Genomic DNA, 23,761 nt, shown 5'->3' with positions numbered 1-23,761 from the left:
TATAAAGGGTTAGGATAAGGATTGGGGGTGACGATGTGGTGGTGGGAAATATATGTGAAAGGCAGAAGTGAAAAAAGGCCTGACTGGAGAATACTACCGTGAGGGGATAGGTGAGAAAGGTTCAAAGAGTGGTAAAGAGAGAAGAAAAAGAAACAGAAATAATTGGCTTGGAGTGGCAGGCAAAATGCGCAAGCAAATGGGCATGGAAACTCGTTACACAGGCATAACGAAGATTAGGAAAGATAGATTTTGGTTGCAAATGGAGAATAGGGCGGAGAAAATATGATAGAGTCTGAAGTTAAAGTCAGAGATCTCGTTGAAGGATGAAGTTAACTTGATGACAAGTCAGTACTCTTTGCTCCAGTTGTGTTTGGCAGTTAATCCCACAATATCACTTTCACATGTTGTTCTACCAAATTTTCTGATCTTTGAATTCAATGGGAAGTCCTCTTTGCAAAGTGAATTATGCTGACTGCAGTTACATGAGAAACTAGGGTGCTGTACCAATTTATCAATCCAGATTTGTTAAGCACAGCTTTACAGTCTCAAAGTATATTCAATAATCCTTTGGGATGAACTTTGTTGTATCTGTGCTGTTCATTTCCTGATGATCTACATGTTAGTTTCATGATTTCAGATGCCATGCTGCCACTCTGCCTTTCCCCTTCAAACAAAGATGCCAAAAAGGATCGTCTTAAAATCTGACAGAGGTTCTTTTTGTCTCTGTGGAGAGGGAGGCAAGTTGAACGACTCCACATTTGAAAATGTTTGCACATAAAGCACTTATGTTAATAAATATTTGTCAAACATCAATAACATTTGCCTACTCTCCAAAAGAGGCAGATAAACAATATAAAACACCAGGATAAACTTGATCAACAGCTTCTTTTTAACTTCCTATGAGTAGATTGTGATTTCTTTAAACTAAAACTACCTTAAAGAGCAAGGATCTTGATAGTTTTGAGGGATGGCCAAGTTTTCCAAACTATGCTGTGCTGCAGCTGCCAAAGGGCCTTCATTTCATTTAAAGATCAGGTATAGGAACATATAATCAGGAGTACATTTAACACCACAAGATCATAAGACATTAGACATAGGAGCAAAATTAGGCCACTTGGCCAGTCGGGTCTGCTCCGCCATTCAATCATGGCTGATATTTTTCTCATCCCCATTCTCCTGCCTTCTCCCCATAACCCCTGATTCCCTTATTAATCAAGAATTATTTATCTTTGTCTTAAAGGCACTCAGCGATTTGGCCTCCACAGCCTTCTGCGGTAAAGAGTTCCACAGATTTACCACCCTCTAGCTGAAGAAATTCCTCCTCATCTCTGTTTTAAAGGATCGTCCCTTTAGTCTGAGATTGTATCCTCTGCTTCTAGCTTTTCCTATAAGTGTAAACATCCTCTCCACGTCCACTCTATCCAGGCCACACAGTGTCCTGTAAGTTTCAATAAGATCCCCTTTCACCCTTCTGAACACCAACGAGTTGAGATTCAGAGTCCTCAAATGTTCCTTCCTCAAACGACAAGCTCTTTATTCCAGGGATTATTCTTGTGAACCTCCTCTGGACCCTTTCCAGGGCCAGCACTTCCTTTCTTACTCCAATACTCCAAATGGGGTCTGACCAGGGCTTTATACAGCCTCAGAAGTACATTCTAGCCTTCTCGACATGAATGCTAACATTGCATTTGTCGACTGAACCTGCAGTTAACCAAAAGAGAATTGTAGAGACATTGGTGATGATCTTTCAGGGATTACTGGAGGCAGGAAGGGTCCCAGAGGTCTGGAAAGTGGCTAATGTAACACCCTTGTTTAAGAAGGGAGGGAGGCAGAAGACAGGAAATTATAGTCTGGTTAGCTGCCTTCGGTCATAGGTACGATTTTAAAGATGAGATCGCGGAGTACTTGGAAGCGCTGGGAAGACTGATGCAAAATAACTATTCAGTTCATCTGCCATTTATTTGTTTCCTATTATTACTTTTCCAGCCACATTTTTCAGTGGTCCAATGTCTATTTTTGCCTCTCCCGTACCTTTGATATATATTGATATATTGAAAAAAACTCTTCCTATCTTCCTTTATATTACTAGCTAGCTTGCACACATACTTCATCTTCTCCCCCCTTATTGCTTTTTTAGTTGTCCTCTGCTCGCTTTTAAAGGCTTCCCAATCCTCTGGCTTCCCACTAATCCTCGCCACTGTGTATGCTTTTGTTTAGCTTTTATGCTGTCCTTGACTTCCCTCATCAGCCAAGGATGCCTTGTCCACCCCTTAGCATGTTTCTTCCTCCTTGGAATGAATTTCTGTTGTGCCTCCCGAATAACCCCCAAAATCTCCTGCTATTGCTGTTCCACTGTCTTCCCTGCTAGGCTCCTTTTCCAATCAACTCAGCTCCTCCCTTTGTAGTTACCCTTATTTAATTGTAATACCGTTACAGCTTCTCCCTCTCAAACTGCAGGGTAAATTCTATCATACTGTGGTCACTGCTCTCTAAGGGTTCCTTCACCTTAAGTTCACTAATCAAGTCTGCCTCAATGCACATCACCAAATCCAGAATTGCCTGTTCCCTCGTAAACTCTTTCACAAGCTGCTTCAAAAGTCCATCTCTTAGACATTCCACAAATTCCTTTTCTTGGGATCCACTACCATCCTGATTTTCCCAGTCCACCTGCATATTGAGGTCCCCCATGATTATTGTAATATTGCCTTTTTTACATGCCTTTTCTATCTCCTGATTTATTTTCTGCCCCACATCCTGACTACTGCTAGGGGGGCTGTACATAACTCCCATCAGGGTCTTTTTACCTTTGCGATTCCTCAACTCTACCCACAGAGATTCTATGCCTTCTGATCTTATAATGCTCCTTGCTATCGATTTAACTTCATTCCTTACTAACAATGCATCCCCACCCCCTTTACTCATCTGTCTGTTCTTTCGATAGGACACATATACTTGGATATTTAGATCCCAGCCCTGATCCCCTTGCAGCCACATCTCTGTGATGCCCACAACATAGTACCGGCCAATTTCAATGTGCGCAACAAGCTCATTTACCTTGTTCCGTATACTGCGCGCATTTAGGTACAACACACTCAATCCTGCATTGACCACCTACCTTTTCACACTTGTCACCTTTTTTGCTCTACCTGAAGATGATGTTATTCTTTTATTTTGGTTCTCTATTTTCCCTTCAGTTATTACACCTTCTCAGTTCACATTCTGGTTCCCACCCCCCTGCCATACTAGTTTAAGTCCTCCCGAGTGAATTTAGCAAACCTCCCATCCAGGATATCAGTGCCCCTCCAGTTTAGATGCAACCCGTCCTTCTTGTACAGGTCCCACCTGCTGCGGAAGAGATCCCAATGGTCCAGGAATCTGAAACCCTCCCTCCTACACCACCAGTTCAGCCACGTGTTTAGCTGCACTATCCTCCTATTTCTTGCCTCACTGGCACAAGGCACAGGGAGTAATCCTGAGATTACAACCCTAGAGGTCCTGCTTTTTAGCTTACTGCCTAACTCCCTGAACTCCTTCTGCAGGACCTCTGGCTGTTCAGCCTCTCCCTTCAGTATGTCCTGTGTTTGTTCAGAGACATCCTTGACCCTGGCACCAGGGAGGTAACATACCATCCTGGAGTCTCTGTAACACCCACAGAAGCGCCCATCTGTGCCCCTTACTATAGAGTCCCCGATAACTACCGCTCTCCTGCACTTTGCCTTCCCCTGCTGAGCAACAGAGCTAGTTGTGGTGCCACTGTTCTGGTTGCTGTTGTTTTCCCCTGTTAGGCTATCCCCCTCAACAGTATCCAAACGGTATACCTGTTAGAGAGGGGGACAGCGACAGAGGATTCCTGCGCTGACTGCCTGCCCTTTTTAGCGGTCACCCATCTGTCTTCCTGCACCTTGAGTGTGACCACGTCTCTATAACTCCTATCTATGGCGCTTTCCGCCACCTGCATGCTCCGAAGTGCATCCAACTGCTGCTCCAACCGAACCATGCGGTCTGTGAGGAGCTGCCATTGGTTACACTTGCTGCAGATGCAGTCGACCAGAACGCTGGAAGCGTCAGAGATCTGCCACACCTCACAGTTGGAGCACTGCACCCCGCTGAGTGACATTGAAGCACTAGTTAATAAATACTTGAATTATTGTTAGATTGAGTTACAATTAACTATATGGCCCTGATGCTACATTTTTACTGTAAAATTAAATGCTGATTACTAATCTCTGCCCTCAGGTTTAGCTACTCCTCTACCGAGTTTATTGATAAGTTTTAATTAGTTTTTTTTTTTCAATGTTATTTTTTTCAAATTTAACAGATTCCGACCAGCCAATCAGGTCACAGCTTTACTGTGATGTCACTTCAGTTTATTCCCCCCACAATTTGAATACGTATTTGTATCACTTACCTTCCCAGGATGCACTCTGGATCTCTCCCTGCAGATTAGCAGTTACAAAGTCAGAAGAAGAAAACAAAACAAAACAAAGGGAAAAAAGCACCTCCTCCCACTTCGAATTACCACACTGCTCCAAATTACCAAGCTCCAATTCCCACTCTGGCGGTCTCTCACTCAGAATGTCTCGACTTCACCGCGTGCAAAGCTTGATGAGTGTGCGCGTTTTTGCCTGTCTCTTATATAGAACCCAGCTAAACTAAGATGACTCACACTACTTGAGCTTCAAACAGAAGAATGCAATTTACACTTTTTTGCCACTAATCAGGTTTCAGGTGACTGAGATTACTGCCACTCAGCAATTAGGGGTGAGGGCCGCTTCAACCAATCAGACATTAAGCTAAACATTGAACTTTTAACTGAAAAACAGGACAATTAAATTGAACTCTTAACTCTCTTGATTACCTCACTGCATCAAATTACCAAGTTCCAATTCCCACTCTGGCTGTGTCTCACTCAGGATGTCTCGACTTCACCATGCGCAAAGCTTACGGAGGGATGATGGGACTCTCATATGAGGAGAGACTAAGTCGGTTAAGATTATATTCATTGGAGTTTGGAAGAGTGAGAGGATCTCATAGAAATGTATAAAATTCTAACAGGATTAGACAGGTTAGATTCAGAAAGAATATTCCCGACGGTGGGGGAGTCCAGAACTAGGGATAATAGATTGAGGAGAAGGGACTTTTAGGACTGAGGTGAGGATAAATGTCTTCACCCAGAGAGTGGTGAATCTGTGGAATTCACTGCCACAAAAAGTAGTTGAGGCCAAACGTTGTGTAATTTCAAGAAGGAGCTAGATATCACTCTTCGGGCAAAAGGGATCGGGGTGGAAGGCTGGATCAGACAATTGAACTTGATGATCAACCATGATCATAATGAATGGTGGAACAGGCTCAAAGAGCCAAATGGCCTGCTCCTGCTTCTATTTTCTATGTATGCTCCTTCTGCAAGAATTTTTCAAAACAAACTCATCTGTGTGACAAAGATGTTTGACGCTGATCGGTAACCAAAATAAACTTCACACTCGGGATTACGGAACAGCATTGATATCTCACTAGAGATTACATCAGTAATTATAAAATGGATTATTCCAGATATTTTACATGGAATTACATTTTATATCAACTTTGAATGTGCCACATTTGCCAATCCTAAAATAAGTAATCATTTTATACTCCTTAACATTGCATTAATCTTCAATGGAATAAGGTAACATTTTCAATATTCTGTTTCATTCACTGTTGAAGTACAAGCAAAATCTAGGACTGCACAGTTAAAGGAATCTGCAACGAATGCATTCATCACTCAGCAAAATATATTTGTGACCAGTAGAAATTGTTTGCATTCATCACTCTCTTCATCCTCTTCCTCAGAATGCCCTTGGTCATGTATCATTTCAAGAACCCTGCCTCTTCACTTAGGGCAGTTTACCACTTAAAAATGTTAAACGCGGAGTCAACAATTATGCGTTCCTTGGGCATTCTTGGAATGCCCCCATGACGACAGCATTGCTGCAACAGCCTCAGTACTCAACACCGACAACTGCCAATCTCCAGACGCAATTCTGCAACTCATCCGCTTCATTCTGGATCACAACGTCTTCACCTTCGACAACAGGTTCTTCGTCCAGACGCACTGAACAGCCATGGGGACCAATTTCGCACCCCAATACGCCAACATCTTCATGCACAAGTTTGAACAGGACCTACTCACTGCACAGGACCTTCAACCGACGTTATACACCAGATACATCGATGACCATTTTTTCCTTTGGACCCACGGCGAAGAATCACTGAAACGACTACACGATGACATCAATAAGTTCCATCCAACCATCAGACTCACCATGGATAATCTGCAAAATCAGTTGCATTCTTGGACACACTAGTCTCCATCAAGGACGGTCACCTCAGCACTTCGCTTTACCGCAAACCCACGGATAACCTCACGATGCTCCACTTCTCTAGCTTCCACCCTAAACACATTAAAGAAGCCATCCACAATGGACAAGCTCTACGTATACACAGGATCTGCTCAGACGAGGAGGAGCGTAACAGACATCTACAGACGTTGAAAGATGCCCTCGTACGAACGGGATATGGCGCTCGACTCATCGATCGACAGTTCCAATGCGCCACAGCAAAAAAACGCACCGATCTCCTCAGAAGACAAACATTGGACACAACCTTCGTCGTCCAGTACTTTCCCGGAGCGGAGAAACTACGACATCTTCTCCACAGCCTTCAACACTTCATCGATGAAGATGAACATCATGCCAAGGTCATCCCCATACCCCCACTACTTGCCTTCAAACAACCGCGCAACCTCAAACAACCATTGTTTGCAGCAAACTACCCAGCCTTCAGAACAGTGACCACAATACCACAAACCCTGCCATGGCAATCTCTGCAAGACGTACCAGATCATCGACATGGATACCACCATTACATGTGAGAACACCACCCACCAGGTACGCGGTACATACTCGTGCGACTCGGCCATCGTTGTCTACCTCATACGCTGCAGGAAAGGATGTCCCGAAGCGTGGTACATTGGCGAGACCATGCAGACGCTGCGACAACGAATGAACGGACATCGCGCGACAATCACCAGGCAGGAATGTTCCCTTCCAGTCGGGGAACACTTCAGCAGTCAAGGGCGTTCAGCCTCTGATCTCCGGGTAAGGTTTCTCCAAGGCGACCTTCAATACGCCCGACAACGCAGAATCGCCGAACAGAAACTTATAGCCAAGTTCCGCACACGAGTGCGTCCTCAACCGGGACCTGGGATTCATGTTGCATTAAATTCATCCCCCACCATCTGGCCTGCGAAATCCTACCAACTGTCCTGGCTTGACACAATTCACACCTTTTTAACCTGGGGTTACACCATCTCTGGATCTGTAAAGATTTAATCAGCTGCTAATGCTCGTATTCCAAGCATTGTCTGGCATCTTTGAATCTGTTATGTATATGTTTCTGGAACATACCTCTTCATTCACCTGAGGAAGGAGCAGCGCTCCAAAAGCTAGTGACATCAAAACAAACCTGTTGGACTTTAACCTGGTGTTGTAAGACTTCTTCCTGAAAGTAGAATGTCAGTAGCAGGAGTGTGATGTTCAGGATCCAGAGCGTCACTGGCTAGGCCATCATTGTTATTGCTAATCCCTAATTGCCCTTGGGAAGGAGTGGTGAATCACCTCTTGAACCATTGCAACCCATGTGGTGGAAGTTCACACACACTGCTATTAGGGAGGAAGTTCCAGGATCTTTATCCAGCAACAGTGAATGAATGGTAATATAATTCCCAAGTCAGGATGGAGAGAAACTTGCAGCTGGTCGTGTTCACATGCATCTGCTGCCCTTATCCTTCTAGGTGGTAGAGCTTGGAAGGTGCAGTCACAGATTATCATAGAATTTACAGTGCAGAAGGAGGCCATTCGGCCCATTGAGTCTGCACCGGCTCTTGGAAAGAGCACCCTACCCAAGGTCAACACCTCTACCCTATCCCCATAACCCAGTAACCCCACCCAACACTAAGGGCAATTTTGGACACTAAGGGCAATTTATCACGGCCAATCCACCTGCACGTCTTTGGAATGTGGGAGGAAACCGGAGCACCCGTAGGAAACCCACGCACACACGGGGAGGATGTGCAGACTCCGCACAGACAGTGACCCAAGCCGGAATCGAACCTGGGACCCTGGTGCTGTGAAGCAATTGTGCTATCCACAATGCTACCGTGCTGCCGGTCAAAGGAGGCTTGGTGAATTTCTGCAATGCATCTTGTAGATGGCATACACTTCTACGCTTGTGCCGTGGTGTGGAGGGAGTGGATGTTGGTGCTGGTGTATGGAATGCAAATCAAGTGGGCTACTTTCCTGGATGGTGTCCACAGGAATTTTGGAACGGAGGTGATCTTCCAAGAAGTTAGCAATGGACTGCTGTAAAAGCCTGAGCTCTCTAAGGCACTATTGTTCCATTATGTTGAAGAAGTTTATCCTCTGACAGCATATCCTCTGTTAGGTGTATCACTGCCTTCAAATTAGAATACTGTGTCCATCTGGATGTGCAGCGACATAGAATCCCTACAGTGCAAAAGGAAGCCATTCAACCCAATCGAGTCGACACCAACCCTTCAAATGAGTACTCTACCCTTGTCTACCCCGCCCTATCCCCATAACCTAGCCTGCACATCCCTGGACCCTACAGTGCAGAAGGAAGCCATTCAGCCCATCGAGTCTGCACCGACCCTTCAAATGAACATTCTGCCTATGTCCACCCCGCCCTATCCCCATAATGTAACCTGCACATCCCTGGAAACTAAGGGGCAATTTAGCATGGCCAATCCACTTAACCTACACATCTGTGGATTCTGGGAGGAGGCCAGAGCACGGAGGAAACCCACGTAGACACGGGGTGAATGTACAAACTCCACACAGATAGTGACCCTAGGCCAGAAATGAACCCGGGTCCCTGACGCGGTGATGCGGCAGTGCTAACCACTGAGTCACCATGCTGACCCATAGAACTTTTTGTTGGTATTGTTGCTGTTCCCAGTGGTGATGGGATACAGCTATTGGTATAGCTCTTGGTACTGCTGGTGTTCGTTGTTGCTCCTGCTGCTTCTTGCTGTATAGGCTGTTCTCATGCTGCAGTGAGGATTGGGAGCAGGAAAACTGAGATAGAGGCAAGTAAATTCCAAGGTAGGTAAGACTGCTTCCAAAAAATTGAAAATTACCTTCCAAGCAGTGTAAATCCTATCGGCATTAACCAAGGCACTAAGGCTGGCTACAAGCTATGTAATTTCACAAGGCTTTCCAGCACCGGTTTTATTGTTCAGTGAGTTCGCACTGTGCATTCTTGCCTTGCTGACTCTGGCCAGCTCTGGAAACCCATACATTGGCTGTTAAACCCAGAATGCCATATTTAATACTCAGTTCACTGAAACTCTGAATATATTAGATTGCATATCCAACAGCTACTGCTAGTCTGCAAACCCATCCAGCTTAAACCTGCAGGGGGTCATGTCGGGTTCCCAAACAGGTGTCATTTTGTGGCTTTAGCTCTCCTTCTCCAGCCAAACTCCATCTCTTGAAAGTTAAAAGTTCTGTCCCATTATTCAGTGGAAGTTTTACAATCTATTCCGTTACCCTCCCGATCACACTACAAAAGTGAACAGCACTGATGAAATTTCATTATGAGCAAAACAACTAACAGTATTTTTAGCCCCTTACCAGGTCAGCGACTCCTCCAGGTAAAATAGTCTTCACAACAACACCAGTTGTTCTTCCACCTACTATTCCAAATCCCAAACCAGAGCCATCGTTTACCAGCTCAATAGTTTCAACAATCTGCCAATGGACCTGTTGGGGATAAAAATAATCTGCAATACTTGCATTTAGAACACAACTCCATGCCACTGCTCGAAATACACAAGCAAGAATATAAAGTAGATAACACAACACCTACCTATCACAATGAATTAAAATACACCTCTCTGAAAAGCATACTTATAGAACTAGCCACTTCAGGTTCATTGGGGCAAATAGTTGACATTATAGTCTCATAGACATGGAAAGGCAGAGAACAACAAAGAACAAAGAAATGTACAGCACAGGAACAGGCCCTTCGGCCCTCCAAGCCCGTGCCGACCATGCTGCCCGACTAAACTACAATCTTCTACACTTCCTGGGTCCGTATCCCTCTATTCCCATCCTATTCATGTATTTGTCAAGATGCCCCTTAAATGTCACTATCGTCCCTGCTCCACCACCTCCTCCGGTAGCGAGTTCCAGGCACCCACTACCCTCTGCGTAAAAAACTTGCCTCGTACATCTACTCTAAACCTTGCCCCTCTCACCTTAAACCTATGCCCCCTAGTAATTGACCCCTCTACCCTGGGGAAAAGCCTCTGACTATCCACTCTGTCTATGCCCCTCATAATTTTGTATACCTCTATCAGGTCTCCTCTCAACCTCCTTCGTTCCAGTGAGAACAAACCGAGTTTATTCAACCGCTCCTCATAGCTAATGCCCTCCATACCAGGCAACATTCTGGTAAATCTCGTCTGCACCCTCTCTAAAGCCTCCACATCCTTCTGGTAGTGTGGCGACCAGAATTGAACACTATACTCCAAGTGTGGTCTAACTAAGGTTCTATACAGCTGCAACATGACTTGCCAATTCTTATACTCAATGCCCCGGCCAATGAAGGCAAGTATGCCGTATGCCTTTTTGACTACCTTCTCCACCTGTGTTGCCCCTTTCAATGACCTGTGTACCTGTACTCCTAGATCTCTTTGACTTTCAATACTCTTGAGGGTTCTACCATTCACTGTATATTCCCTGCCTGCATTAGACCTTCCAAAATGCATTACCTCAAATTTGTCCGGATTAAACTCCATCTGCCATCTCTCTGCCCAAGTCTCCAAACAATCTAAATCCTGCTGTATCCTCCGACAGTCCTCATCGCTATCCGCAATTCCACCAACCTTTGTGTCGTCTGCAAACTTACTAATCAGACCAGTTACATTTTCCTCCAAATCATTTATATATACTACAAAGAGCAAAGGTCCCAGCACTGATCCCTGTGGAACACCACTGGTCACAGCCCTCCAATTAGAAAAGCATCCTTCCATTGCTACTCTCTGCCTTCTATGGCCTAGCCAGTTCTGTATCCACCTTGCCAGCTCACCCCTGATCCCGTGTGACTTCACCTTTTGTACTAGTCTACCATGAGGGACCTTGTCAAAGGCCTTACTGAAGTCCATATAGACAACATCCACTGCCCTACCTGCATCAATCATCTTAGTGACCTCCTCGAAAAACTCTATCAAGTTAGTGAGACACGACCTCCCCTTCACAAAACCGTGCTGCCTCTCACTAATACGTCCATTTGCTTCCAAATGGGAGTAGATCCTGTCTCGAAGAATTCTCTCCAGTAGTTTCCCTACCGCTGAAGTAAGGCTCACCGACCTGTAGTTCCCGGGATTATTCTTGCTACCCTTCTTAAACAGAGGAACAACATTGGCTATTCTCCAGTCCTCCGGGACATCCCCTGAAGACAGCGAGGATCCAAAGATTTCTGTCAAGGCCTCAGCAATTTCCTCTCCAGCCTCCTTCAGTATTCTGAGGTAGATTCCATCAGGCCCTGGGGACTTATCTACCTTAATATTTTTTAAGACACCCAACACCTCGTCTTTTTGGATCTCAATGTGACCCAGGCTATCTACACACCCTTCTCCAGACTCAACATCTACCAATTTCTTCTCTTTGGTGAATACTGATGCAAAGTATTCATTTAGTACCTCGCCCATTTCCTCTGGCTCCACACATAGATTCCCTTGCCTATCCTTCAGTGGGCCAACCCTTTCCCTGGCTACCCTCTTGCTTTTTATGTACGTGTAAAAAGCCTTGGGATTTTCCTTAACCCTATTTGCCAATGACTTTTCGTGACCCCTTCTAGCCCTCCTGACTCCTTGCTTAAGTTCCTTCCTACTTTCCTTATATTCCATGCAGGCGTCGTCTGTTCCCAGCCTTTTAGCCCTGACAAATGCCTCCTTTTCCTTTTTGACGAGGCCTACAATATCTCTCGTCATCCATGGTTCCCGAAAATTGCCGTATTTATCTTTCTTCCTCACAGGAACATGCCGGTCCTGAATTCCTTTCAACTGACACTTGAAAGCCTCCCACATGTCAGATGTTGATTTGCCCTCAAACATCCGCCCCCAATCTATGTTCTTCAGTTCCCGCCTAATATTGTTATAATTAGCCTTCCCCCAATTTAGCACATTCATCCTAGGACCACTCTTATCCTTGTCCACCAGTACTTTAAAACTTACTGAATTGTGGTCACTGTTACCGAAATGCTCCCCTACTGAAACATCTACCACCTGGCCAGGCTCATTCCCCAATACCAGGTCCAGTACTGCCCCTTCCCTAGTTGGACTGTCTACATATTGTTTTAAGAAGCCCTCCTGGATGCTCCTTACAAACTCTGCCCCGTCTAAGCCCCTGGCACTAAGTGAGTCCCAGTCAATATTGGGGAAGTTGAAGTCTCCCATCACCACAACCCTGTTGTTTTTACTCTTTTCCAAAATCTGTCTACCTATCTGCTCCTCTATCTCCCGCTGGCTGTTGAAAGGCCTGTAGTAAACCCCCAACATTGTGACTGCACCCTTCTTATTCCTGATCTCTACCCATATAGCCTCACTGCTCTCTGAGGTGTCCTCTCGCAGTACAGCTGTGATGTTTTCCCGAACCAGTAGCGCAACTCCGCCTCCCCTTTTACATCCCCCTCTATCCTACCTGAAACATCTAAATCCTGGAACGTTTAGCTGCCAATCCTGCCCTTCCCTCAACCAGGTCTCTGTAATGGCAACAACATCATAGTTCCAAGTACTAATCCAAGCTCTAAGTTCATCTGCCTTACCCGTAATACTTCTTGCATTAAAACATATGCACTTCAGGCCACCAGACCCGCTGTGTTCAGCAACTTCTCCCTGTCTGCTCTGCCTCAGAGCCACACTGTCCCTATTCCCTAGTTCTCCCTCAATGCTCTCACCTTCTGTCTGACCTATTGCTCCCGTGCCCACCCCCCTGCCATACTAGTTTAAACCCTCCCGTGTGACACTAGCAAACCTCGCGGCCAGGATATTTATGCCTCTCCGGTTTAGATGCAACCCGTCCTTCTTATACAGGTCACACCTGCCCCGGAAGAGCTCCCAGTGGTCCAGATAATGGAAACCCTCCCTCCTACACCAGCTGTTTAGCCACATGTTTAGCTGCTCTATCTTCCTATTTCTAGTCTCACTGGCACGTGGCACAGGGAGCAATCCCGAGATTACAATCCTCGAGGTCCTGTCTTTTAACTTTCTGCCTAGCTCCCTGAACTCCTGCTGCAGGACCTCATGCCCCTTCCTGCCTATGTCGTTAGTACCATTATGTACAACGACCTCTGCCTGTTTGCCCTCCCCCTTCAGGATGCCCTCTACCCGTTCGGAGACATCCTGGACCCTGGCACCAGGGAGGCAACATACCATCCTGGAGTCTCTTTCATGTCCACAGAAGCACCTATCTGTGCCCCTGACTATAGAGTCCCCTATTACTATTATTCTTCTGCGCTTTGACCCTCCCTTCTGAACATCAGAGCCAGCCGTGGTGCCACTGCTCTGGCTGCTGCTGTTTTCCCCTGATAGGCTGAAATATATATCCCCAGAGCAGCAGAAATATAAAACATCTAACCTAAGTGATGCAACAACCCTGATGCCAGTACCATGGAACCAAATTGTACTACAGCTTCATAAAATATCTATGTGAATTGATATTTTTGAGAGTATACTATCTTTAAAAAAACGCAGTTAAGTCACCTGTTGGAGGAGGACGCGGAAAGTGAATCATGGTGGCACAGAAAAAGAGGTGAGCAATGTTGCGGAAGTGAAAGAAAGTGGACTTGGCAACAGAGTCAATGACAAGGAGATGTATAAGATCAAAGAGTACACCAAGATTCTGCATCTTCTAACTCAGGTGGTAGCAGGAATGAGGGATGAATGCAAGATCTCATCTAGCAAAAGCTCAAGAGGGTGGTTTTGGCTTTGGCGACATAAATCTGGAGAGAATGCTGGTCCATTCATGTCCGGTTGCTACAAGAGCAGTTGCAATTATACCAACATCTTCTGAATTTACATAAGTGTTGTTACTTTAGCTAATTACTAAGACTATTCGCAACGATGATTGTATGTTATTTGCATAAATGCAAAAGGTAACCATATACATTCTGTGAACAAGAGAGGACCAAGAGGACCCTTGGTACAACGGTTGCTGTATGGAAGATGTAGTTATAAGCAGAACCAGGAGATAGTAGTGCTAGATGTACACTACAGAGAGGAAACACTGAGAACAACACAATGATCAAAGGTGTCAAAGATGAGAAAGAGGTCAAAGAAAGGAGCCACACGAACAGAATGTCATTTGTGACATTGACCAATATGGTCTTAGTGCTATGTGAAGTACAGGACAAAACTAGAGGATCTTGAATAGAAGCATAATTGTGCTTTTGACAAGAAAGCAAAGGTTAGAATTCAATAGAAGGATTACTGAGTTTAAAAAGAGGATGGTGATAACTGGTGTTGGATGAAGTTGGAACAGTATGCAAAAATATACTGTGATGCAAACGCAGAGAATTGGTTTCTGAATGAAGGTGCCTTGATAAAGGTGCCATGTATCTCACGTTTGCACACAAAATAGCTGCAGCATAAAACAGACATGCCCAGTCATACTGGGACCTCCAATCTCAATCAAAGCCTGTGAAAGCGTGGGCAGACTGGTAGCCATTGCATACCATTACTGAGCACACATTGCAAATGTACATTCCTCAAAATTAGCTCTCATAAAAGATTGCTAGTGGGTTTAGGAGCATGCAGAATAAAACTATGCCAAAAATATAGAAGATTTTTTATGCATACGAATTGCATTTTAAATTTCAGTTGTTCTTTCACCATACTCACTTGCTATTAAGGCGACAAAGTGGGTCGTAGTCTGAGGGTCTGTGTGCATGCACGTGTCTATGTGCGTCTCTGTGCGTGGTGCGTCTCTGTGCGTGGTGCGTCTCTGTGCGTGGTGCGTCTCTGTGCGTGGCGCGTCTCTGTGCGTGGCGCGTCTCTGTGCGTGGCGCGTCTCTGTGCGTGGTGTGCGTGTGTACTGTTGTGCGTCTATGTGCGGTGTGCGACTATGTGCGGTGTGCGACTATGTGCGGTGTGCGACTATGTGCGGTGTGCGACTATGTGCGGTGTGCGACTATGTGCGGTGTGCGACTATGTGCGACTGTGCGGTGTGCGGGTGTGCGACTGTGCGGTGTGCGACTGTGCGACTGTGCGGCGTGCGACTGTGCGGCGTGCGACTGTGCGGCTGTGCGGCCTGCGACTGTGCGGCGTGCGGCTGTGCGGCGTGCGGCTGTGCGGCGTGCGACTGTGCGGCGTGCGGCTGTGCGGCGTGCGACGTGCGACTGTGCGGCGTGCGACTGTGCGACGTGCGACTGTGCGGCTGTGCGGCGTGCGACGTGCGACTGTGCGGCGTGCGACTGTGCGACGTGCGACTGTGCGGCGTGCGACGTGCGACGTGCGACTGTGCGGTGTGCGACTGTGCGGTGTGCGACTGTGCGGTGTGCGACTGTGCGGTGTGCGACTGTGCGTTGTGCGACTGTGCGGCGTGCGACTGTGCGGCGTGCGACTGTGCGGCGTGAGACTGTGCGACTGTGCGGTGTGCGACTGTGCGGTGTGCGACTGTGCGGTGTGCGGCGTGAGACTGTGCCGTGAGACTGTGCGGCGTGAGACTGTGCGGCGTGAGACTGTGCGGCGTGAGACTGTGCGGCGTGAGACTGTGCGGGGTGCGACGTGCGACTGTGCGGTGTGCGTCGGTGGTGTGCGTCGGTGGTGTGCGTCGGTGGTGTGGTTTAGTGTTGCATGGCATGTGTGTGTGTGTGTGTGTGTGTGTGTGTCTGTTTGTGGGGGGGGGGGGGGAGAGAAGGTTGTGTGGAATGCGTGTTTGGAATGTGTGTGTGGCATAATAATAATCTTCATTCGTGTCACAGGTAGGCTTACATTAACTCTGCAATGAAATACTGTGAAAATCCCCTAGCCGCCACACTCGGGTGCCTGTTTGGATACACCGAGGGAGAATTCAGAATGTCCAATTCACGTAACAACCATGTCTTTTGAGACTTTGTGGGAGGAAACTGGAGCATCCGGAGGAAACCCACGCAGTCACGGGGAGAACATGCAGACTCTGCACAGACAGTGACCCAAGCCAGGAATCAAACTAAGGTCCCTGCTGCTATGAAGCAACAGTACTAACCACTGTGCTATCACACCACATGCTGTGTTTGTGTGTGTGTGTTGGGTCTGTGTGTGTATGTGTGTGTGTGTGTGTGTGTGTGTGTGTGGGGTGCACTGTGTGGCGTGTGTCCGTGTGCATGTGTGTGTGCATGTGTGTGTGCATGTGCAGGGGAGGGGAGGGGGTGGTGGTCAGTGGTGGGGGATGCAGTAGATAGAATAAAAGGCAACCTGCTCTCAGATCATTATCCTTACTGATTTTCTCAGTTTCAACATTTCTTTTTTGTAACAATGTGGTTAACACAACTTTTTCATCCTTCGTTTCCTTTTATGGGCCTTATATTGAAAAACATTTCCAGCAATTCAAACAAACTAGAATTATAACAGTTAGACTGACTGGACTCAAGTAATCTGAATAATTAATAAAAACGCAGCTCATCTTGCAGAAAGTTAGTTTTGGAGATTTGATGTGAAAAAACTAATCAGCTGATTTATTCAAAGTATGTACAAAAATATTAAAATTACTTCAACAAAAAAATTGAGAAGAAATGAGGAACACGATATATTTCTTACAAGTACTGTTCACTTAAATAGATTAGACCATATACAACATATACATATTTCTTGTGCCTTAAGCAACTTAAAAGAAACTCTTGCTTTCAATTAAACTTTAGACATGCTAATGACATCGATTCAGACTCTGAAGTATGTTGTACTTACACTAGAAGAATGGGCAGAGAGGGTACTTGCATCCGATGGTGTACGTGAAACTACTGGACTGGATAAATGTGGAATGGATCCTCTGGCAACCACTAACTGGACCTGCTCGGTGGCTTTCTGCAGGATGCCAATAGCTTGTTGATGGCTGACAGTCTGGTCTAGGGGCTGTCTGTTGATAGCTAGGATTTGGTCTGATTCCTTCAGCTTGCCATCTCTATCAATGATGGAAAACTTATTTTTATTTATTCCACACCATGATTTAATGATTTCAGTCTTACTTATTTAACTTCAATAATTAGTTTTTAACGACAGCAGAAACAAAAAAGGACGGTTTGCTGTGGCTCAAATACCCAAATTCCAATGTAAACTAAAACCTCACAAGCAAAGCAGCAAAAAAAAAAAACCACAAATCAACCTGCCCAGCGTATAGTGAACTTCACACCTTTCAATAACCAAGTACTGAACAACATCATTGCTTACGAAAAGAAAACTTACTCAATCACTTTCTTTCAGATCATTTTATTACGCAATATCTATCCAAGGGATCAAAAACAGCCAAGGTAAAAATCTACTGGAAAAATATATGTAGCAAATTGACGTGTTGCAATAAACCTTATAACATTTATTGTTCAGCAATTCTAATGCATTACAGCACCACATTGACAAAAGCAGCACTGAAATATAAATAGACAGTTGTTTCTTGAAGTACCAAAGGAACTACTTCTAAAACTCAATCGCAATAGTAATAGGGGATTCTATTGTAAGGGGGACAGATAGACGTTGCTATAGCCACAGACTTGACACCAGGATGGTAAGTTGCCTCCCTGGTGCCAGGAACAAGGATGTCACGGAGCGGTTGCAGGGCATTCTGAAGGAGGAGAGTGAACAGCCAGAGGGGTTTGGTTCATATTGATACCTGCGATGTAGGTAAAAAGAGAGATGACGTCCTAAAAGCAGAATATAGGGAGCTAGGAAATAAATTTAAAAGCAGGACCTCAAAGGTAGTAATCTCAGAATGAGGGAGGAGGGGGTTAACTGGAGTGGCAGTGGTATGGGAAGCTGATCAGAGATAAATTAGAGAGGGAAACAAAGATAGAAATGAAAGCCAGAAAACTAGGAAGCAAAGTTGGAAGGGAGAGGAAACGAGGACTAGCAGCAAATGGGGCCATAATACAAAAATTGTGTGTAAAAATGTTCAAACGATAAGTCTAAAGGCACTATATCTGAAAGCAGGGAATACTTGCAATTACACGAATTAACAACGCAAATTTATATAAACGGGTACAATATGATTACGATTACGGAGACATTCCTGCAGATGACCAAGACGGAACTGAATATTCAAAGCTATTCAGCAAAAGGGAACTAAGAGTAGAAAGAAGAGAAAACTTGCAAGTTACATTAAAGTGGAATGTAAAAGCATCGTTAAGTACATAAAATGAAAAGATTAGCAAAGACAAATGTAGGTCCCTTAAAGTGCAAAACAGGAGAATTTATAATAAAGAACACGGAAATAGCAGAGCAATCAAACAACTATTTTAGTTCCCAAAAAGAAAATGCTGGAAAATCACAGCAGGTCTGGCAGCATCTATAGGAAGAGAAAAGAGCTAACGTTTCGAGTCCAATGACTCGTTGTCAAAGCTAACAGACAGAGAAAGTGGGAAATATTTATACTGTGGAAATATACAGTATAAATATTTCCCATTTCTCTGTCTGTTAGCTTTGACAAAGAGTCATTGGACTCAAAATGTTAGCTCTTTTCTCTCCCTGTAGATGCTGCCAGACCTGAGATTTTCCAGCATTTTATTTATGGTTTCAGATTCCAGCATCCGCAGTAATTTGCTTTTAAATACTTTAGTTCAGTCTTCAGTGAAGAAAACATAAATAACTTCCCAGAGATTCTAGGAAACCAAGAGTCTAGTGAGGTGAAGAATAGAAGGAAAACCAACAAGAAAGTGTTGGAGAAATTAACATGACTGAAAGTTGAAAAAACCCCAGGGCCGAATAATCTACATTTTAGGGTATTAAAGGAGGTGGCCATGGAAATAGTAGATTCGTTGGTTGTCATCTTCCAAAATTCTGTAGATTCTGGAACAGTCCCGGCAGATTTGAGGATGGGAAATGTAACAGCGACATTTGAAAAAAAGAGTGGTGGGGTGGGGGGAGAAAATAGGGAATTACAGACCGGTTAGTCTAACATCAGTTGCAGAGAAAACGCAAGAGTCGATGAAGGAAATCAGCTATTTCTGATGGGTAAAAGGCCATTTTAATGTAAATATTAAAGCCCAGTCTTTAATACCCATTTTAAAATAAGGATTTCAGTATTTATAACCTTAGGTCATGACAAAACAGACAACTTAAACAGAGGTACAGAACTTGACACATTTACAAACTAGTTGAAAATAAAAGCAACATTTCTACTGACAATATGAACGGACTATTGTTCTAATGAACAGATTTCAAAGTAAGTTTCATATTGAGAAATGAGCTGTACCAATAATCAAGATCAAGGTCGAAATAAGCACCATAGCAATATGAAGCCACCATTGTTCAGAATATGGATAAAGTGAAAGTTAGCAGAAAACCAGTAAAAACCAGACTTGATTACAGCACAAAATCACATTCCATAGCACACACAAATATTCAAACATGAAACATTTAAAACTCATGTTGCACATTGAGGATTGACAGTTAACCATCAAATCAAATGTATTTGAAACTCATCCAAACCAATTAGGACGACATAGAGGTACGGACAGATGACCTCAGACTGGTAACATTTTCCTTAAACATGAGGGCCCGCACAGCCATTTTCTATCCAGGATCACTCTATACTTTGATCTAACTACTTGCTATCTTTATTTTCGTATTTTCACTTTTCCACTCTAACTCTTGAAGTTCGCGCAAGCTGTTTGCTTTAAGCAAGAAACCATTTCTGTATTATTTTTGAAAGTTAAAATTGTTTTATAAATTACATCTCTTTAAGTCTTTTGCTGGCAAGGCTTTATTGAGAATAGATTTAGGTTTCTCGCAATTGTAATCAGTAGAGGCAATAAAACATTCTTAGTTGCATCCGAGACGTGTAACTCAAATTTCTACCGAGTTCTGTAGTGTTTGCGAGACTGCACTTGAACCGCATGGTAGATCTCTACAATCGATTATAAAGGATGGGATAACAGGACACTTAGAAAATATCAATGGGATTAGACAAAGTCAACATGGGTTGAAAGGGAAATCATGCCTGATAAAACTACTGGAATTTTTTGAGGACGTAACTAGTAGAACAGATAAGGATGCACCAGCGGATGTGGTGTATTTGGGCCGGAGCGCTGCCTGATGTGGCTAGAAAGGAATGAGGTCAGTTGTGTAGCGAATCTTGGCGTGGTGTGAGTATCCTTTGTTTACTGGCTCCTGTGTATGAGAGTGTACAATTTCAAACCACATCTTGTACTTGAGGCGGTATTTTGTCCCTTTGTTTGGGATGTCTCTTCTTGACTTGGACGTCTTGGGAGGCAGAGTGAGGTTTTAAATGAGCATCTTATTCCCTTTTTTTGTCTGGTCATCATTGGACCATGTGCTCATGGCTACATACTTGCATCCTGATATTCTCTGATCTTAGTAGTACCTTTTAATCCTGTCTGTTGGTGTGTTGGGACACTCCGACCTCAATGATTATAATCTGATCCCTCTGTATGAATATCTGCTGGTCTTCTCTGTATAAATACATGGAATGATGATCGCTCTGTACTGTGCTGGATTTTGGGGGTTTGTTGTGTCTCGCGGCTATATACACAAGATATCCTCCTAGAACTAATGTCCTCGCAAAGTTTTTCTTCATTATTTTGGGATTAATGATTTGCTGTCTGGTTCCTGCAAAGCTACAACAGGTCTCATATCCAAGAAATGTACATCATAAAATGTGTTATTGATGCCTTTGGTATGATTGGAGCAATAGTAGCCCCTTGAATGTGCCATTGCCTATCCACAGTCATCCCTTCAAGTAACCTTTCCCAATTGATCATAGCCAACTCGCTTCTCATATCATCCTTTATTCAGACTCAGGACCACAGTCTCAGAATCAACTAAGTCACTCTCCATCTTGATGAATAATTCTATGGTATTATGTTCCGTCACTCATCCGCAAGGGGTCTCACACAACTAGATTGCCAATGATTCCGTTCTCATTACCCAGTGCCTAGTCAAGAGTGGCATGTTCTCTATTGGTCCAGGATACCATCCTGCATACACTCCAGGAATTCATTCTCTATGGGAGCGACTAATTTGATTTGCCCAATCTATAGGAGATTAAAATCATCCACAATTACAAATGTTCCTTTATCGCATGCGTCTCTAATTTCCTGGGGTTTAAAAAAAAAAAATTTAGAGTACCCAATTCATTTTTTCCAATTAAGGGGAAATTTAGCGTGGCCAATCCACCTACCCTGCACATCTTTGGGTTGTGGGGGTGAAATCCACGCAAACACGGGGAGAACGTGCAAACTCCACACTGACAGTGGTCCAGAGCCGGGATCGAACCTGAGATTGGCAGTTGTCGGTGTTGAGTACTGAGACTGTTGCATCAATTCCGTCGTCATGGGGGATGCTGGTGTAGCGTGCCGAGATGTCCATTGTGACGAGGAATGCTCCTGGTTCAACTGGACCATGGGTGCTGAGTTTCTGTTAAGACATCCATCGTATCGTAACAGAAACTGGGCATTCCTTGTACGATGGGTTTCAAGATGCCCTCGATGTAGCCAGAGAGGTTCTCACAAAGGGTCCCATTGCCTGATACGATAAGACAGCTTGGTGTGTTGGCCTTGTGTATTTTCGAGAGGCAGTAGAGATCTCTAACGCGGGGAGTACGTGGGATGAGAGCACATAGGGTGCTCGGAAGGTCTGGATCCAAGGTCTTGATCAGTCTGTTGAGTTGGCGGGTGTGTTCCTTTGTCGGATCTGCAGGTAACTGTCTGAAGTGTTCCTGGTTGTTAAATTAGCAGTACACTTCTTTGCAGTAGTCCGTTCTGTTCAGTATGACGGTGGCTCCTCCTTTGTCTGCTGGTTTGATGACGATGTTGCGGTTGGTCTTGCGAGCGCGGATGGTGTTGCGTTATGCTTGGGTGACGTTCGGGACTGTCTTGTGAATGCGACTGATGAATCGGGCATTGACGCGACTCCTGACGGCTTGAGCATGCATGTCAAGTCTAGGGCAGTGGCGTTCCGGAGGGGTCCAATTCGACTCTTTCCTCTTCGGTTGCCATACCACAGATCTCTCGGTCTGCTGCTCCGGTTCATTGGTTGTCTCATTGGTTCGCTGTCGGCCTCTTGGGGTCTGTGGAAGAACTCCCGGAACCTCATTCGCCTGATGAATTCCTCCATGTCTGCCGCGAGACTGATGGGGTCCATTTTGGTGGTGGTGCTGAAATTGAGCCCTCTGATGAGGACTTCAATTTCGTCTGGTTGAAGGGTGTAGTCCGACAAGCTGACAATAGATTTCCCGGCATTGTTTTCTACTGTGGTGCCGGGGCTGGCTTGGTTGCGGCTAGTGGTGATGCCGCGTTTCTCAAGTTCCCTGTTCTTGGTGTGCATATAGGTGGCGCAGTATCGGTGTCTCATCTATTTGGTGGTGTTCCGCAGCTGGTCTGCTGCGTCCTGAGTGCAAGTTGAGAATATGGACTCTATCTTGGTTTCCAAGATTTTCCAAGACAGCCGTCTGCTGGAGAGCTGGTGTACGAGGTGATTGAGGAGTGTGAGAGAGGTACGATGGCAGAGTCTCTCAGCGTAGTCTGTGTTGCAGGTCGACTTGAGTGGGTTTGTGATCTGTAGCCCTTTCGGGATCGTGTCTGCTTTCTTGCATCTTTGTAGAAACTTAATGTCAGTGCCTATATGCACAATCTTCTTGGAGATCCTCTCCACTTTGAGTCGGCAATTTGCAGTGTCAATGCTAGCCATGATGTGGAGATGCCGGCGTTGGACTGGGGTCTCAAAGAAATTGAGGACTGTGGTGACCCTGGTGCCATTCGCAATGCATGTCCACCTGGTCCACTGAAGAGAGACTTGTTCCAGGAGACAGCAGATGTCAGATGCCATGAAAGTCTGCACCTCCTGAGGCATTGGTGGTCCACTATGTCAAGAAATTCCTGAATCAAGATACTGGGTGTGGAAGCTCTTTTCCTGACAGACTTGGTATGATCTTCGGTCTCTGCACCAGTCCTGGGACTTCAAGCTGAAGCTGTGTGTTCATCCCTCTGTCCTGTGCAGCAACACACAGCTGAGTGGATACTGATGGCAACAGTTCCTCAACAGAGGTCCAAGTAGAGCTGCTTTATCTGCTCCTTACTGAAGTGAAGGTTGACACCGAGAAAGTTCAGGTCTCGATGAGTAAAGTGCAGTGCAAGATAAGTGAAATGACTTCCAAAAAGTTGGAAATCACCTTCAAAACGGTGAAAGCACACTTTCAGAATGAGTGCTTTGAGCAAAATCGAGACTTTAACCTCGAAAAACATTGCCTAATATAATCCTAATATAATATAATATAAACTAATGCAGTGCTTTAAACCAGAGCAGGTCATTGTATGGTTGATCGAGCAGTGCTGAAAATAATAAAGTAAGAAGTCTTACAACACCAGGTTAAAGTCCAACAGCTTTGTTTCAAATCACCAGCTTTCGGAGCTCCTTCCTCAGGTGAATGAAGAACTATGTTACAGAAACATAGAGACAAAGTCAAAGATGGACGGCGAAACTTTGAATGCAAGCATT

The 23,761-nt window shown here is 44.9% G+C and overlaps 1 protein-coding gene across 18 annotated transcripts in view; it reads right to left on the bottom strand.

Moving 5' to 3' along the window:
- The window catches only part of LOC140429761 (multiple PDZ domain protein), a 488,055-nt gene that overhangs the window by 343,369 nt on the left and 120,925 nt on the right, over nucleotides 1-23,761 (bottom strand). For 17 of the 18 annotated variants that reach the window (XM_072517160.1, XM_072517164.1, XM_072517169.1 and 14 more), the window contains 2 exons: nucleotides 17,006-17,219; nucleotides 9,693-9,821 (listed from right to left, as the gene is read on the bottom strand). In XM_072517160.1, coding sequence (XP_072373261.1) covers nucleotides 9,693-9,821; nucleotides 17,006-17,219 — 343 coding nt within the window. The remainder of the gene's footprint in view (nucleotides 1-9,692; nucleotides 9,822-17,005; nucleotides 17,220-23,761) is intronic. The other variant, XM_072517167.1, reaches the window with a different exon arrangement.

Source organism: Scyliorhinus torazame, chromosome 9, assembly GCF_047496885.1.
Source record: "Scyliorhinus torazame isolate Kashiwa2021f chromosome 9, sScyTor2.1, whole genome shotgun sequence".
NCBI lineage: Eukaryota > Metazoa > Chordata > Chondrichthyes > Carcharhiniformes > Scyliorhinidae > Scyliorhinus > Scyliorhinus torazame.
The sequence above is the reverse complement of the archived record's forward strand: the minus strand, read 5'-3'. Positions and strand labels throughout refer to the sequence as shown.